At 44.6% G+C, this 17,158-nt stretch overlaps 1 protein-coding gene across 1 annotated transcript in view; it reads right to left on the bottom strand.

Annotated features, from left to right (window-relative positions):
• The window catches only part of LOC137430362 (synaptic vesicle 2-related protein), a 92,457-nt gene that overhangs the window by 15,177 nt on the left and 60,122 nt on the right, over positions 1-17,158 (bottom strand). The window contains exon 14 of the mRNA XM_068121174.2: positions 230-311. Within this exon, the coding sequence (XP_067977275.2) occupies positions 230-311 (82 nt within the window). The remainder of the gene's footprint in view (positions 1-229; positions 312-17,158) is intronic.

Raw genomic sequence — 17,158 nt, 5'->3', positions numbered from 1 at the left:
ACAGACAGAAAAGAAAACATAATCCCTGTCCACCTTTGGTGGCAGAGGTAACAAGCAAGAATGTGATCAAACCTGTCGAAAAGTTACTTTTAGTCTACATTTGACCAGAAAGGAAAAATACAATCATTTGGTGATTTGGGGTGTGCTAATGTGCTACACCGTCGATGGACACACTCACCCGATGACATCATTTGCAATCGTTCATTTGTTTGCGTTTTCAGATGCTCACCTCAGGAGTGTAAACATAAAGAGTCATGAATGAAGCCAAAATCATTCCTCGTCCCACAAACAGCAGCATAGTTATCATCGTCCTGCAGAATGAAAGACAACACAGCACAAGTTAGAGATGAAGACTTTATACCACAGAGGAAAACACAACAAAATGAGGGCAGTAATTCTGCAACTTCGACTTTATGCTCACATGATACCTCATGGACTAACAACAAGGTTTATGAGAAGAAACCACACCACATCGTCAAGATAATATCAACCAATCACCGCTTGGAGATCCAGGGCCATGCCCCACGTGTACAGAGTCTCGAAGCAGGTGCAACACATGCTCAGTATAGCGTCGCACACCTAATGCATGCGACAATATCTGATAGACTACAAGCAAAGTTTATAAACACCATTGATGTTTGCGCTTGCTGCATGTCGCTCCGCAAAAGGCTGTGGCAAACATGTTAGAGCCAGACAACGGGAAAATACCTCTGCAGAATTGTTTCACTGCACAGCATTGCACAAGGTTGGAGGTCTCAGGGAGCACGGTGGCTGAGGTAGCCACTCTGTGCTCTCTTTCCTTGCCCACTACATTTGGATTATTTTACCTACCAAGAATCCAGAGGGCAACCTTTTCAAATAACAGTACCTTAATCTGGAAAAAAATAGTTTTTTTGGTTTTGCATGTTTGTGATGTTTAGTATCAAAATGTACTTGGTGGACATCATTGTCCATTAAATATTTTATTAGTTACTCCCACCAGGGAGTAACGCATTCGATCGTGTCCGTCCGTGTGTGCATGTGTGTTCGTGTGTTTGTGAACAAGATATCTGGAAAAGTTCTGAACGGATTTGGATGAAAGTTGGTGGGATGATTTCCCTTGGGATAAGGAAGAATTGATTAGTTTTTGGTGAAGCTCAGGATATTATTCCGGATCCAGGAATTTTTTACCATTGGAAGATAGGGCTCACTACTTTTTCTACTTTCTTTTTCATTTATTGTTTTGGGGAGAGGGGATGTTAAACAAAATGTATTATTCCAACTTGACCCACGGCGGGAGTATGCGCTCTACTGAGTGGCGTTCTAGTTTACACTGAATCTGACTAAAATATCGCTTGGATGGTTATACTAGTTATAGTTATAGGTTATACTAGGTTTTACCCTAACATCAAATTTATCCTGGAATCAACACATTACACAAATAGCTGAGTCTGCCTCGAAGAAACTGGGAGTCCTGTTCAGATGTCGAAGATTCTTCTCCTCTGAAGAGTTGCTTCAACTATATAAATGATTGATTCGTCCTTATATAGAGTACTGCTCTCACATCTGGGGCGGTTCTAGCTTCACATACTTAATGGAAATAATTAAATCCAAAGTAATCTGACTTATCAACTCTCCCAATCTGACCCCAAAACTCGACCCAAACTAATTACGCCGCAAAGTTGGCTCCCTTTGTCTTTTCTACAGATATTACTTTGTTTTTTGCTCCCAAGAACCTGCTGCTTGTGTGTATCTGCCATTAGCGAGACCACGGAATACTCAACAAGCCACTACATCGCATAGCCTGGTGTTGGCTTGCGGTTAGGGTGCCGGCTTGGGATCCTAGGTTCGAATCCCGGTCGATCGCTGAATTAACGCCAGGGGGGTTGACTCAGACCGTCATCCTTCCAAGGTCGGCAAATTGAGTACCAGTTCACTGGTAATTCCCTGTGTCGCAAGAGGCGACTAACAGGGTTGGTGGCAGGAAGGGCATCCGGCCATAAAACATTGCTTCAAAAAAGGGGACCAAGGTGCCCAAAAAAAGATAACCCCTGCTTTGCGGGGAAAAATGGCCTCTAAAGGCAGTTCCACTACATAGCATGATTATTGTGTCGCCATTGACAACTCAAAGGTGGGCCGCTCTGACGTTTGTTTCTTCCCTACCACTAAGACACTCTGGAACTCTTTACCTTCCCATGTATTTCCAAACACTTAAGACCTTCCCCTTTTCATGTAGCAGATTTTTTTTACTTCCGAAAAAACTCTTGGATTATTCTCTCTTTCTTCACTTTTCACATCTTTTCAGATGTAGATCAATGCAGCTTTTTTATTTAAGGCCTGGCCTCAATGAGGAAAATATAGTCCATGACTGGAGCCTTCAACAACAAAAAAAAATCTAAGGATATACAAGGTATTAAAAATAGTTTGAGTATTTCTTTCTGATCACTGTATGTTATTGGACTTGTGGAGTGACATTTTATTGCAGAAATTGAAACCAATCTATAACCTAAAAACTGAGGAATATACGAGGTAAATGGATATTTAATAGTATCTGCCCCTATATTCAGAGATCTACATTTTTTTTTTTTTTTTTTTTTTTTGTATACAAGATCGAGGCTCGTGAAAGAGCGAACATTAATCACACAGAAAGACAAACAGACACACAAAATAAATAACATCGGGAGCGGTAGACAAGATGGGGAGAGAGGGGGAAGGACACAAACACAACATTTGAGAGCAGGGACCGAGAGACATGGAGACATCGAGAGAACTGTGGGAGGGAGAGGGCTTTGGGGGGGAGGCATGGGAAGGGGGGGGGGGGGGGGTGGGAGAGGTATAAAACATATGGACACTGCCAAGACTTCCAGGAAAGAAGTTGGAATTTCAAACAAGGTGGATCTGGGGTGAATTAGTGGGGGTAGAAAAGATCAAGGTTTTGGATGGGGGAAGATAAGAGATGGTGGTGAACAGCTGTTTTGAAGACCTGGAGGGAGGAGTGTGATTGAAGTGAGTGTGGGAGTTTGTTCCAGAGGCGGGAGAAAAGAGGAATGAAAGAGTGAAGGTGAGCAGAGAGCCGAGATTTCGGCAGTTTAACCATCAGAGGGTTGCTGGCAGATCTTGTGCGACCTGTAGGAATATTTGGGGGACAGAGCACAGAGAGAGCTGGGGGAGCAAGGCCGGAGAGGCCATTCAGATTACATTCAGATAAATCCACACGTTTATATCAATAGTTAGTAAAGGATTCTTCAATTATAAAATACCGGTAAGCATGCATTCTCACCTTCCTTGACATGTTGATTTTCAATCTTACAGATACGCCCCGATTTCAAGTACTCAATGCAATTTACTTGGGATTACTGTTCATAGCTACGTTTATTTCCATGAGTGGTACTTGATGAAACAAAACCAGGACAAGAAAGGAGCTATATAATGCGACAAAAGATTAATTTGATGAAGATTGAGCTCACTCTTGGAAACCAAGTACGGATTTGGCCTCGAACTTCTCAATTGATCAAGATTTCCATCTTTCAGACAGTGATATGTAAAGTGGCTCAATCTGTGTTAGAGTTGCTGAAGACAGCGATCGCTTGGATTTCTTGGTTGTATAGTGATCAAATGAATATCATGACATTTTCCCTGTTTTTGCATGACAGATGATGAGTACCTTTGGCTCGATGTGTCACTTTTCTGGAATGGGAGTCGAGTCACCAGCTGATATTCGGTTTCCTGCTCCGAACTCTCTGTCATGGTCTTGTCTTCCTTTTCCATCATGATGGGGGAATCTGTGATTTAAACGTCCAGGTTTCTCGCCTCATCTGCTTGTGAAGCCTCCTCTGTATGGAGAGCAACTCATTGATATGTTGCATGTATGTCACCTACACATTAGTTGTCAAAGCATGGGATGTTGTACCATCTGCAGTGTTCTCACGCCATTCAGCATTGTCCGAAGCAAAATGAATAAAGTCACTATTTGTGATTGATGGAGCGATCAAACTTTTGTTACTGGTTTCATTATAGATATAAAATGCACGACCAAGAGCAACTGAGGATGGAATTCTACATATGGCATAGAACATGTATTGCGATGGAATGAATGCTGTTTGGTCATGCTCAGCCTCACAGCAGTATCGCCCACAAGGACCGCCTTGAATATATGTCAGAAAGTAAAGTAGCTGCATAGTTGAATATTTTAGATGGAATCATCTGCATGTCTGTGCAATGCACTGACCATTCTTCTCCAGTAGCTACCTATCTATAACCTGTAACGTATAGCAGACAGGTACACCACAGTTTGTTTTTTTTACACAACAGATGATTCTGGAATTCATCTGTGAGCCGCAAATGCTTTCTCTCTTTCCTAGTGGTCACTCGGTCTACTCTGCAACTTGGATATTTATTTCATACAGGCATTCATACATGTCCTGTGGTACCTCACATCCATTGCCACAAGATCAACTGATGCACATGAATAACCTTGTACTTTATCAATCATGTCTCTGTCATCAAGATCCTGAACTTTTCTTCCCAACAGAGAGCTATGACCTTGGGTCATTGCCAAACTTGCCATCTTACACTGAGTGAAAGGTTGCTCACAAATAAGGCACCAAGTCATTGCTCTCACACCTTCTTGCTATGTGGCCTGCTCATAATTACCAAGTTTGGTGAATTTTTGCACAACAGTGTAGAAGGAGCTAGCATGATGGACAGACGGCCAGATGGACGTAGCCAATTACAAAAATCCAAGTTTTTTTTTTGTACACCTCTCCTTTCCTATGCCATCTCCAGGCGCTGCATGATGTCATCGCCGGGCACCAAAGGGGCCATGGCGATGACGCACACTGAAAGGGAGTACGTGTACTCAGTTTTCACTTCGGTTTCTTTCTTTCTTTCTTGTTTGTTTGTCCTGACGATATCTCAGCCATCTTTTGAGCTAGGAACCTGAAATTTTGGCACAATAGTGCGCATGTGCTTTGGCAAAAAAGGTATTTTTTGTTTTTTGATTAATCATTTGATTAATTACTTAATTATTATCGATTTATTAATCACTTATTTATTTCCTCTCATCTGGGCAATATCTCAGGCACCTTTTGAGCTGGAAGCTGATATTCGGATACGACAGTGACTAAGCGATTTGGCCGTAAAGGGTATTTTTGATTTATTGATTAATCAATTAATCGATTAATTGTTTCATTTTTTTATTAATGATTTCATTAATTTTTTTAAAGTTACAGATTCAGATGGAACGGTGGTGGTTTAGGTATTCTATCAGCCAGTTGATGAATAATTTAATTATTTTACTATTATTTACTTCTTTTCATTATGAATCACGTTTTTTTTTTGTTTGTTTTTTGGATACAAGATCGAGGCTCCTGTAAGAGCTAACAGTAATGACAAAAAACAAACAAACGGACACATAAGACAAAATAAAGGGAGCGGGAGACAAGATGGGGAGAGAGGGGGAAGCACACAAGTACAACATTTGAGAGCAGGGACATCGGGAGATCTGTGGCAGGGAGAGGGCTTGGGGGGAGGAGGCGTGGGAAAGGTGGTGGGGGATGGGATAGGTAAAAACCACATGGACACAGCTAGGACTTCCAGGAAAGAAGTTGGTATTTCAGAAAAGTGGATCTGGGGTGAATTAACGGGGGTAGAAAAGATCAAGGTTTTGGATGGGGGAAGAGAAGAGATGGTGGTGAACAGCTGTTTTAAAGACCTGGAGGGTGGAGTGGGATTGAAGATAATGAGGGAGTTTGTTCCAGAGGTGGGAGAAAAGAGGAATGAAGGAGTGAAGGTGAGCAGAGAGTCTTGATTTTGGCAGTTTCACCAGAAGAGGGTTGCTGGCAGATCTTGTTCGACCTGTAGGAATATTTGGGTGACAGAGCACAGACAGAGCAGGGGGAGCTAGGCTGGAGAGGAGTCGGTAGAAGACAGAACGACCACCAACCTGCCTGCGGTGAGTGAGTGAAAGGCCCTCAGAGTTAGCTTCATCGCGGGAGATTCCAATGATAAAATATCTATTTTCTGGGATATGATAAAATATATTTTCTCTCATATGGGCAATATCTCAGGCACCTTTTGAGCTAGGAAGCTAATATTCGGACACGACAGTGACTAAATCATATGGCTATAAAGGATATTTTTAATTTATTAATTGATCAATTAAATGTTTAATTTCTTCAATTAATGACTTATTTGATTAATTTTCAAAAAGTTACAGCTTTGGTTAAAACTCTGGTGGTTGAGGTATGCTATTAGCCAATCGATTAAGAAATGATCTTACAATAATCGTTTATTGATTTGAATTATGCCATTAATCAATCAATTATTATACACCTCTCCCTCCTAATACCTTCTCTATGGCGCTGCACGGCGATATTGCTGGATGCCAAAGGTGCCCCGGCAATGCTGCGTTGGCAGATGTTATTTATTTATTTGGCATGGGGGCGGTGTACTTTGAATGTATCTGTACTTTTTTTTTTCTTCCAAACAGTGGGGCTAACAAGGCACTTTGAAGGATAAAATGCATCAGTACTTGGCCAGAGTAGCTAGGATTTTGACAGTCACATTTCAGAGAACCATTTGAGCACTTCCTGCAGATTTGCTCGGTTCAAGGGCTCAGATTCGCCTGTCTCATCGAGGTAAACTACCACATTCGAGAGACCTTGCAAAAGATTCTCCATGACCCTCTGAAAAATGTATGGCACCGGCAACACTCCAACGGCAATCTATTGTGTCTGAACAGCCCCTGAGGTGCGTTAGTTGTGACAAAATATACTTCTTTGATTCCTTGTCTGAAGGAATTTGCAAGTGGCCATTACTCATGATCTACTGTACCCTGTGAAGGTGTTTCTGCTTGCGAATTTAGCATCAAGCCTGCAGATTTTATCAGTCTTGGCAACCTTGTTAACGAACTATCTACTTTTAATCCCTAAAATTCCGAACAGCACCATTTGGCTTTTGGGACAGGCACTATGGGTGCCGCCCAGTCTGAGAACTGTACTGGTTGAATGATGCCAGCTGACACCAACATGCCAATTTCAGTATCGCCTATTTCAGGCACAGCATAAAGCACTGGCCTTGCCTTGTACATCTCCAGTTGCGAACCAGGAGATATGTTAACTTTGTTGTAGATTCACGCAATGTACCAAGTTCATCCGCAAACACCTCTGCATACTCTTTATATATACACATAAAATATATACCATCTGTCTGTCTATTTATATATACCATCTGTTTCTGGTGTTTGTTCCCCCTCTATCCCCTCCCTCACCTCAAACGGCTTAACGGCTGACTCCGCACGTGAAAAAGCTGAATGCCTCAACTCTGTGTTTGCCTCTAAATCTTGTGTCCCAAACCTATCCCTCTCTGTACCCACCGTACCCAGTCGTACCCAGCTGCTCCTGGACTCTGTGTCCTTTCTTCCTGACAAGGTGGAAAAGTTTCTGTCAACCCTCGACTCTGATTCTGCAACTGGTCCTGACGGCATCAGCCCACGGGTCCTAAAATCATGTTCTTCCGCTCTTTCACTCCCTCTTTCTGTTCTCTTCACCCTCTCTTTTGCTCAAGGTCATCTGCCATCTGCTTGGAAATCAGCCAACATCACCGCTTTGCACAAAAAAGGTGCAAAAACAGATGCTAGCAACTACAGACCAATCAGCCTTCTCCCAAATATCAGCAAAGTCATGGAATCCATCATTGCTTCAGATATGAAATCTTTCCTCTTCTCCAATGGCTTGATCTCTGACCATCAATTTGGTTTCCGACCAGGTCACTCTACTCTGGACATGCTGCTTCTGCTTTCTCAACAATGGATGGAGGTCCTCAATGCCAAACAGGAAATTAGAGCCGTCTCCCTTGACATATCACGTGCCTTCGATACGGTCTGGCACCCCGCTCTGCTCACCAAACTCTCCTCCTTTGGTATCCATGGAAATCTCCACGCATGGCTGGCGGACTTCCTCTCTGGTCGTAGTCAACGTGTGGCCCTGAATGGGTTTCTCTCATCTCCTCTTCCTGTTCAGGCTGGAGTTCCCCAAGGCAGTGTTCTGGGCCCTGTGCTTTTTCTGGTCTTCATCAATGATCTCTCTGACTCTCTTGAAAATCCTCTCTATCTCTTTGCTGACGACTCTACTCTCTGTCGCTCCATTCCTCATCCCGCAGATCGGCAGTCTGCAGCCTCCTCACCCTCTGCAGACCTGGACAAAATCACAGACTGGGCAAACAAATGGAACATGTCTTTCAATCCTGACAAATCTCACACTCTTACGATGTCTCTCTGAAAAGACCGACTGGACAACCCTCCCATCCACTTTCTGAATAATCCTCTCCAACAAGTTCTGTCACTCAATCTTTTGGGTCTCACTATCTGCTATGATCTTTCCTGGGAAAACCACATTTCAAATCTGGCCTCCAAAGCCAGTCGCCGACTGGGCATCCTCCGTCGTGCGAAGTCCTTCCTTGGTACACCTGAGCTCCTCACCACTTACAAGGCTTTCATCCGCAGCTCTATGGAATACTGCTCTCCCCTCTGGTCTGGTGATCCTGCCTCACACCTAGCTCGTCTTCACACTGTTGAAACCAAAGCGTTCAGAATCATTGGAATCTCCCGCGATGAAGCTAACTCCAAGGGCCTTTCACTCACTCACCGCAGGCAGGTTGGTGGTCTTTCCGTCTTCTACAGACTCCTCTCTGGCCTTGCCCCCCCCCAGCTCTCTCTGGGCTCTGTCCCCCAAATATTCCTACAGGTCGCACAAGATCTGCCTGCAACCCTCTTATGGTTAAACTGCCAAAATCAAGACTCTCTGCTCACCTTCACTCCTTCATTCCTCTTTTCTCCCGCCTCTGGAACAAACTCTCTCACTCTCTTCAATCCCACTCCACCCTCCAGGTCTTTAAAACAGCTGTTCACCACCATCTCTTATCCTCCCCCATCCAAAACCTTGATCTTTTCTACCCCCGCTAATTTCGGTCCCCTTGTGTTTTATACCTACCCCCCCCCCTTCCCACGCCTCCTCCCCCCAAGCCCTCTCCCTCCCACACTTCTCCCTGCTCTCAAATGTTGTGTTTGTGTGCTTCCCCTTCTCTCCCCATCTTGTCTTCCGCTCCCTCTTTTTACCTTCGCAAAAGCGGAAGGTTATGTTTTGATCGCTGTGTATTTATTTGTATGTCTGTGTGTGTGTATGTTAATCGCATAACTCAAAAAGTATTCAACCGAATTGCATGAAATTTGGTGGGATGATTGGTTATTATACGGGACACATTTGATTAGATTTTGGGAAACAGATTTGCTCAAATTCTGACTATTTTTAACTCGATCGTATTTCACTCAAAGTTATGAGCGACTGAAGAAGAAGATGTCCATCCAGGACGTCATCACTATAACGCGATCTCCCGCGATCATTTCAACCTCAAAAAAAATTATAATTGCAGATTTGACAATAGATGAGGCATATTAACAAACGAATGAAACAGATTTGCTCAAATTCTGACTATTTTTAACTCGATCGTATTTCACTCAAAGTTATGAGCGACTGAAGAAGAAGATGTCCATCCAGGACGTCATCACTATAACGCAATCTCCCGCGATCATTTCAACCTCAAAAAAATTTATAATTGCAGATTTGTCAAGAGATGAGGCATATTAACAAACGAATGAAACAGATTTGCTCAAATTCTGACTATTTTTAACTCGATCTTATTTCACTCAAAGTTATGAGCGACTGAAGAAGAGGATGTCCATCCAAGACGTCATCACTATAACGCGATCTCCCGCAATCATTTCAACCTCAAATGAAATTCAAATTGCAGATTTGTCAATCGGGGAGGCATATTAACAGACGAATGAAACAGATTTGCTCAAATTCTGATTTTTAAAAATCGATCGCATTTCACATAAAGTTTGAGGTACTAAAGAAGAAGATTCGTTTAGCTTCTCAGATAAAATAAATAATTCTGTCTGCAATTTCAGGTTAATTACCTTCGCAAAAGCGGAAGGTTATGTTTTGATCGCTGTGTATTTATTTGTATGTCTGTGTGTGTGTGTGTATGTTATTCGCATAACTCAAAAAGTATTCAACCGAATTGCATGAAATTTGGTGGGATGATTGGTTATTATACGGGACACATTTGATTAGATTTTGGGAGCAATCGGGTCAAAGGTCAAGGTCAAAATCGTATTTTTGTTGTTCTGTTCCCTACACTCCCATGCCAAGTACAGAACAGTAGCTGCGGCGAAGGTATGCGCTCTACCGAGTGCCCGTTCTAGTTATATATTTTGTTTGTCTGGTTGATTTTTTGTGAAATAAATGTTAGCTCTTTCACGAGCCTCGATTCAGTATACAAAAAAAAAAAAATACGATACAACTAAACATACTGTGACGTGGAAGGGGGGGGGGGGGATCCATAGATATAATGTGGTAAGAATAGTATGGATCGTGTGATCGTATAGGGAAGAATTACTCCTGTATTAGGGATCTGTCAGGGGTAAGAAGTATGTAATATGTGTAGATGGGACACCAAGTCAGAAGGTGGTGATCATAATCTTAGAACAGTATAGAGTAAGGTTGTATTGTATCCAACCTTATGTACAGGCGAGGTCAGGTTGAAGACTTGCGACACCTGGCCCTTTAATGGAAACATCACTGGCAGTTTGGCCAGAGAACAGCTGGCCACAGTGGATGAGTGAGCTCAAGGGCCCTGCAGAGGGGCAGAACACTTTTGTGAGGGGCTGCCACACACACAGCGGGCAGCCATTAATGAGACCCACCACACACGAAGGTGGTCCCAGAGGAGAAAACGGTCATATACATACATGCATGCAAGAGGGATTGCATTTGAGACCAGAGGAAAAGACATCCTTCTCTTTGCTAGGCAGCCTACCTCAATACCTCATCTCCAGGTCTCCTCATCACCATAGATATTCAACCTGCACTTCACCCTGCGTGCACCATCACCAGCATGTATGACATCCATGACTGCTGGTTGTGATACAGCAGAGATCAATGCATGCCCGCCTTAAGTCCTCACCGGATATCCCTTTGTTTGTGTGAATCTGGTAGTATTGGCGCAATTAGCAGGTTATTTATTATATTTAAGATTAGGTTTCTTTTCGTCATCATCCCTATCTGTGTCTGTCAATGGATTGGTTCATTCCGTATTGGTTTATAGCATCCTGTCTATCCTTTTCCCTGAATACATTGTAAATAAACCTTTTATTTCGAAGAAATGTGAATATTGAATGCGGTAACTTTAGTGATCATTTTGGCATTAGCGGAGGTCTTTGGACCTCTTGCTCAGATGGTCTACGTTAACCGCCTCTCCGTCATGACAATATGTACATGTGAGGGGCTGCCACATTGTGAGGGGCTGCCACACACACAGCGGGCAGCCAATAATGAGACCCACCGCACACGAAGGTGGTCACAGAGGAGAAAACGGTCATATACACACATGCATGCAAGAGGGATGCAGGTGTTATCGACACCCCTATGGAATGTTATGCTGGAGTGACAATGAGTAAAAGCTCTTGAGGTTCACAAAATACTCCAATGACCGAGTGTCCCAAACAGCTTCTGACAGTCTAGCCTTACACCAGCCTTCTCATGGAGAAGTTTTCACTAACGAGTGCATATGTGAAGGACGAATCACTGGCACCTTAAAACCAGTTGCTTCGGCCAGATGGGAACTATTAGCTTTGGTAAGCAGTTCATTTAGGAGAAAGACACTGAATTCAAATCTGCTGATGCCTTGCGGTTCAGGTTATTAAACCAAAGGCAAAGGTTTCAACGAGGGAAAGGTAGCAATTCTTATCCTTTTGGCAGAAATGTCCTTTCCATTCGTTAATCTGTGGGCCATCCTTGGGAAAGGTCTGCAACCCCATTTTAGCATCCCGATTAGTTATGTGAAGCCATGAGAGCTGGTGGTGGAAAGCCATGCAGGCAGCTGGCATATATTTCTGGCTAAGTGGTCTTGATGCTAGGCAGAGGATTCTCTCATGGAGAACAATGGCACAGAAGAACCATCTAGCTCGAGCACATACACTTCCTGGAGGAAAGCAATAGAAACCACTTCCACACATACCAAGAAAACAAGCATGGTCAGAAATGCAAGAGCTCAAGGTATGGTTGTTGTTGTTTTGTATGCATCCTGATGCTGCTGGTTGCATCATTTTCTGGGGGCACAGCTATGCCACTGATGCAGTTCCTCTCCCCTTTCCCCCTCCCCATTACCAGCCAGGTGGTACTCATTTTGCCGATCTCGAAAGGATGATAGGCTGAGTCAATCCACCTGGTGTTATTTCAACAGCATGAAAGGAGCTCAAACTCAAGACTCTTAAGATCTCAAGCCAACACCATGCTAAAGGTGTGGTGCTGGATGAGGAGTCCCCCAGGTATGAAAGCACCAAAATGGCTACTTGGAAAGAGCCAAGTAGTTTAATGAGTAGTACTAGCAGGTATAATAGAGCTGGATCAAACCAGCAAGGAAATCCAGTTGCTGAGGGCACAGAAAAAAGTTGAACTCTGAGATTTTAAAAAGTCCACAGAATTGGGACATGGATTGCAAGATGGATACGACAAGACAATAACTGAACTAAATAGAGGACAAGAACTGAACTTTGGGCATAAAAAAGTTATTCTTCTTCAAAAGGTTGCTTTCGACTTTCTCACCAAATCTATTCATTTAAAAAAAAAAAATCCATGTCTTGCAGTTCCTCCTTCCTACATTCCCTAAACTCACCTGCACTCCACACCTCCTCCAGCGTCTTCAAACGGATCTCTGACTCGAAGGTCGCAAGAAACTCATTTTGCAATAAATGTTCGTTTCCCATTAAACATCCAACACTTTCTAAAATCCAAACTCACCCCTCCCCTCCTAATCTTCCCTATCACCCATCCCTTACCAATCTCCCCCCTTGCCCATTCCCTCCTAAACTCCCCCCTCGCCCCTCCCCTCCTAAACTCCCCCTCCCCTCCTAAACTCCCCCCTCACCCATCACCCCTCCCCTCCTAAACTCCCACCTCCCCTCCTAAACTCCCTCCTCACCCCTCCACTCCTAAACTCCCTCCTCACCTCCTAAACTCCCCCCTCACCCCTCCCCTCCTACCTGCCCATTGCCCCTCCCCTCCTAAACTTCCCCCTCGCCCCTCCCCTCCTAAACTCCCCCCTCACACCTCCCCACCTAAACTCCCCACTCACACCTCCCCTCCCAAACTCCCCCCTCCCCTTCAAATCTCCCCACCCTCATTTTTGCTCCAATTCCCTCCTCTCACCCCTCCTCCTCAAAACGTCCTCCCCGCTTCTTCTCCCTTCCAACTCTCATCTCCATCTCCCCCAACCTTCTTCCTCGCTCTGCCCCCCCCCCCTCAAACAACACCTCACTGGCCTCACCCAATCACCATTAAACCTTTAATCTGCCCCATCATTCCCTTTCTCCTAGCTATTCTGAAATCTCTGACACACTTTCAACAGCTATTCCTACCTCTTCCTCCGCTTCCACATCTTACCCTACACCTCCCCCCCCCCCCCCCCCCGTTCTGCATCCGATGCTCCCCCTTCCTCTTCATTAACAGTATAGACCTCAAACATCTGGGGCCTTCGCTCAAACTTGACCGATCTCTTCATACGGGTTGCTTCTGACAAACCAGACGTGATCTGCTTAACAGAAACTTTCCTCCTTCATGATGTCTCGGATTCCTTGGTATCTCTCCCAGGTTACTCCCTCCTCCGGTATGATAGACCTGAGCCTCGTCCTGGAGGTGGGGTTGCTATCTTTATCAAAAACTCTTCCTCACTCTCCCTGCACTGCCCTCTCTCCACGTCATCCCCAGGAGTACCTCTGGCTACGGCTTCCCCTTCGCTCCCATCTTTTGTTCATATGTGTGTTGTACCGTCCCCCAAATAGTGATGACTCCATCTACATCTCGCTGTCTGATAATATGGACCAACTTCTATCTACTCATCCCAACTCTCTCTTCCTCATAAGTGGCGATTTCCATTGTCACCACTAGCAACGGTACCCACCCTATGGGCAGGGCTTCAATTGGGAGGCCCAAATGAAAAGGCAAAATATCAGAAATTGAAGGGGTTTTTTATTTTTTAAATGATTCATATAAACATCTGTTGAATCATATGACATGCAAATCATCAAAATCTAAACAGTATCTTTAGAATTTCAATAAAAGCCACATCACTGTTCATATCGGTAGATATTATTCCATCGTGTTTCAAATCGTGATCGATACACTGTGATCGTGATGATCGTGATCGTGAATCGTGATCGATAATCGTGTTCACAATCGCTATGTCGTATGTACTCCCGATGCGTGTACCAAATTCCCGATACGTGTAACAATACCAAATCAACAGTTAAAAGGATTTTGAGCCGATAGCTGTTACGGCCTTGGCAAGATCGATGGAGACAGCGATCTGTTAGCGTATTCACCGCCCAAATAGCTAAGTGGAATTCTCTCATGTAGAGATTAAACGTTACGGCTGTTACGGCCTTGGCAAGATCGATGGAGACAGTGTTTATTATACTTTTAATGAAGGACACTGCCTCAAGCCCCAGTCCCCATAACGGATGGGGCTCAGCGGTTTACCCGAGCCTGACGGCGAAGGGCAAGGTATACGCAGGCCCGTCCAGTGTAGTGCGCGTGCGGCCCCGGACATCGAAGGGCATTAGACGTTCATTAAAGGATTACGAAGCGAAAAACATTACGATATTACGTTCACACCGTCACGTCAAACACTACCGTGAACACATGCATCGTCACAACATCGTCACAATGAGAACATCGTCACAACATCGTCACAATGAGAACATCGTCACAATGAATGTTATGCGAACGCGAATGTTATGCGGGAGTCCAAACCTGAGAATGCTGGAGACCAAAGCTGAAATTGGGAAAACAAAATAGCCAATTTTACTCCCAGTGGTCCCAGGATTACCCACCCAAAATATCTTTGCGATCGGTTCAGCAGTTTTTACGGTACCTTTGAACAGACAGACGGACATTTTGTGAATTATAGTAAGATGCCAGTTGGCTGGGTGTGGGTACCTCTCTCTCCAGCCATGGCTCCTCAGCAAAGGACTTCTGCGACTCATTGGGACTGACACAATCTGTAAATTTCCTGACCTGGATCTCAGACAACGGAGCATCTTCTCTTCTAGATTTGGTTATGACTAACTTCCCTGCAAAAGTCTGCTGCGGTTCTTCTGCTCCAATCGGCTCATCTGATCATGTGCTTGTTAAAGTGGACATTTCTCTGACCATTCTCAGAGAGCCTCCTCAGCGTCACCGAGTCTGGCATTTCATTCACGCCAACTGGCACGGTCTTCAAGTAGCTATCAATCATCTGGACTGGTCTCCCATCACTACCGCCTCTGACATCAAGTCATCCTGGGAATTCTTCAAAAGTAAATTGCTCTCTCTCATGCACAGATTCATCCCATGTCGTCTTCAGTTGTCATTCCCTTCCTCCCACCCATGGTACAGGGAATATTGTGGTGAGGCAGTTGCCCAGAAATAACTTGCCTTCGCCTCCTGGAAAGCAAATCCAATGGAAGGAAATCTCATTTCCTTTCACAAAGCCCGAAACAAGTGTGTGTCCACCCTCAGGACCGAATTCTCAAACCTGTCTCCCTCTTCCATATCCTGGTGGCGTCTGGTCAAATCTGTTTCTGGTGTTTGTTCCCCCTCCATCCCCTCCCTTACCTCAAACAGCTACACAGCTGACTCCACACATGAAAAAGCTGAATGCCCCAAACTCTGTGTTTGCCTCTAAATCTTCTTTTTTTTTCTCGCTCATGCACAGATTCTAACGTGTCCCAAACCTTATGTCCCAAACCCATCTCTCTCTGTACCCACCATACCCAGTCGTACCCAGCTGCTCCTGGACTCTGTGTCCTCTTCTCCTGACAAGGTGGAGAAGTTTCTGTCAATCCTCGACTCAGATTCTGCAACTGGTCCTGACGGCATCAGCCCACGTGTCCTAAAATCCTGCTCTGCCGCTCTTTCACTCTCTCTCTGTTCTCTTCACCCTCTCTTTTGCTCAAGGTCATCTGCCATCAGCTTGGAAATCAGCCAACATTACCTACCACTTTACACAAAAAATGTGCAAAAACAGATGCTTGCAACTACAGACCAATCAGCCTTCTCCCAATTATCAGCAAAGTCATGGAATCCATCATTGCTTCAGATATCAAATCTTTCCTTTTCTCCAATGGCTTGATCACTGATCATCAATTTGGTTTCAGACCAGGTCACTCTACTCTGGACATGCTGCTTCTGCTGTATCAACAATGGATGGAGGTCCTCAATGCCAAACAGGAAATTAGAGCGGTCTCCCTTGACATGTCACGTGCCTTCGATATGGTCTGGCACCCCGATCTGCTCACCAAACTGTCCTCCTATGGTATCCATGGAAATCTCCATGCATGGCTTGCGGACTTCCTCTCTGGTCGTAGTCAACGTGTGGCATTGAATGGGTTTCTCTCATCTCCCCTTCCTGTTCAGGCTGGAGTTCCCCAAGGCAGTGTTGAGGACCCTGTGCTTTTTCTGGTCTTCATCAATGATCTCTCTGACTCTCTTGAAAATCCTCTCTATCTCTTTGCTGGTGACTCCACTCTCTGCCGCTCCATTCCTCATCCCTCAGATCGGCAGTCTGCAGCCTCCTCACTCTCTGCAGACCTGGACAAAATCACAGACTGGTCAAACAAGTGGAACATGTCTTTCAATCCTGACAAATCTCACACTCTTACTATGTCTCTCCGAAAAGACCGACTGGACAACCCTCCAATCACAATTCTGAACAATCCTCTTGAAGAAGTTCTGTCACTCAAGCTTTTGGGTCTCACTATCTGCCACGATCTTTGCTAGGAAAACCACATTTCCAAGCTGGCCTCCAAAGCCAGTCGCCGACTGGGCATCCTCCATCGTGCGAAGTCCTTTCTGGACATTTCTGAGCGCCTCACCACATACAAAGCTTTCATCCGCAGCTCATTGGAATACTGCTCTCCCCTCTGGGCCGGTGCTCCTGCCTTCCACCGAGCTCGGCTTCATGCGGTTGAAACCAAAGCATTTAGAATCATTGGAATTCCTGCGATGAAGCTAACTCTGAGGGCCTTTCTCTCTCTCACCACCGGCAGGTCGATGGTCTTTGTCTTCTACCGACTCCTATC

Source organism: Myxine glutinosa, chromosome 6, assembly GCF_964187855.1.
Source record: "Myxine glutinosa chromosome 6, kmMyxGlut1.1, whole genome shotgun sequence".
Classification (NCBI taxonomy): Eukaryota; Metazoa; Chordata; class Myxini; order Myxiniformes; family Myxinidae; genus Myxine; species Myxine glutinosa.
The sequence above is the reverse complement of the archived record's forward strand: the minus strand, read 5'-3'. Positions and strand labels throughout refer to the sequence as shown.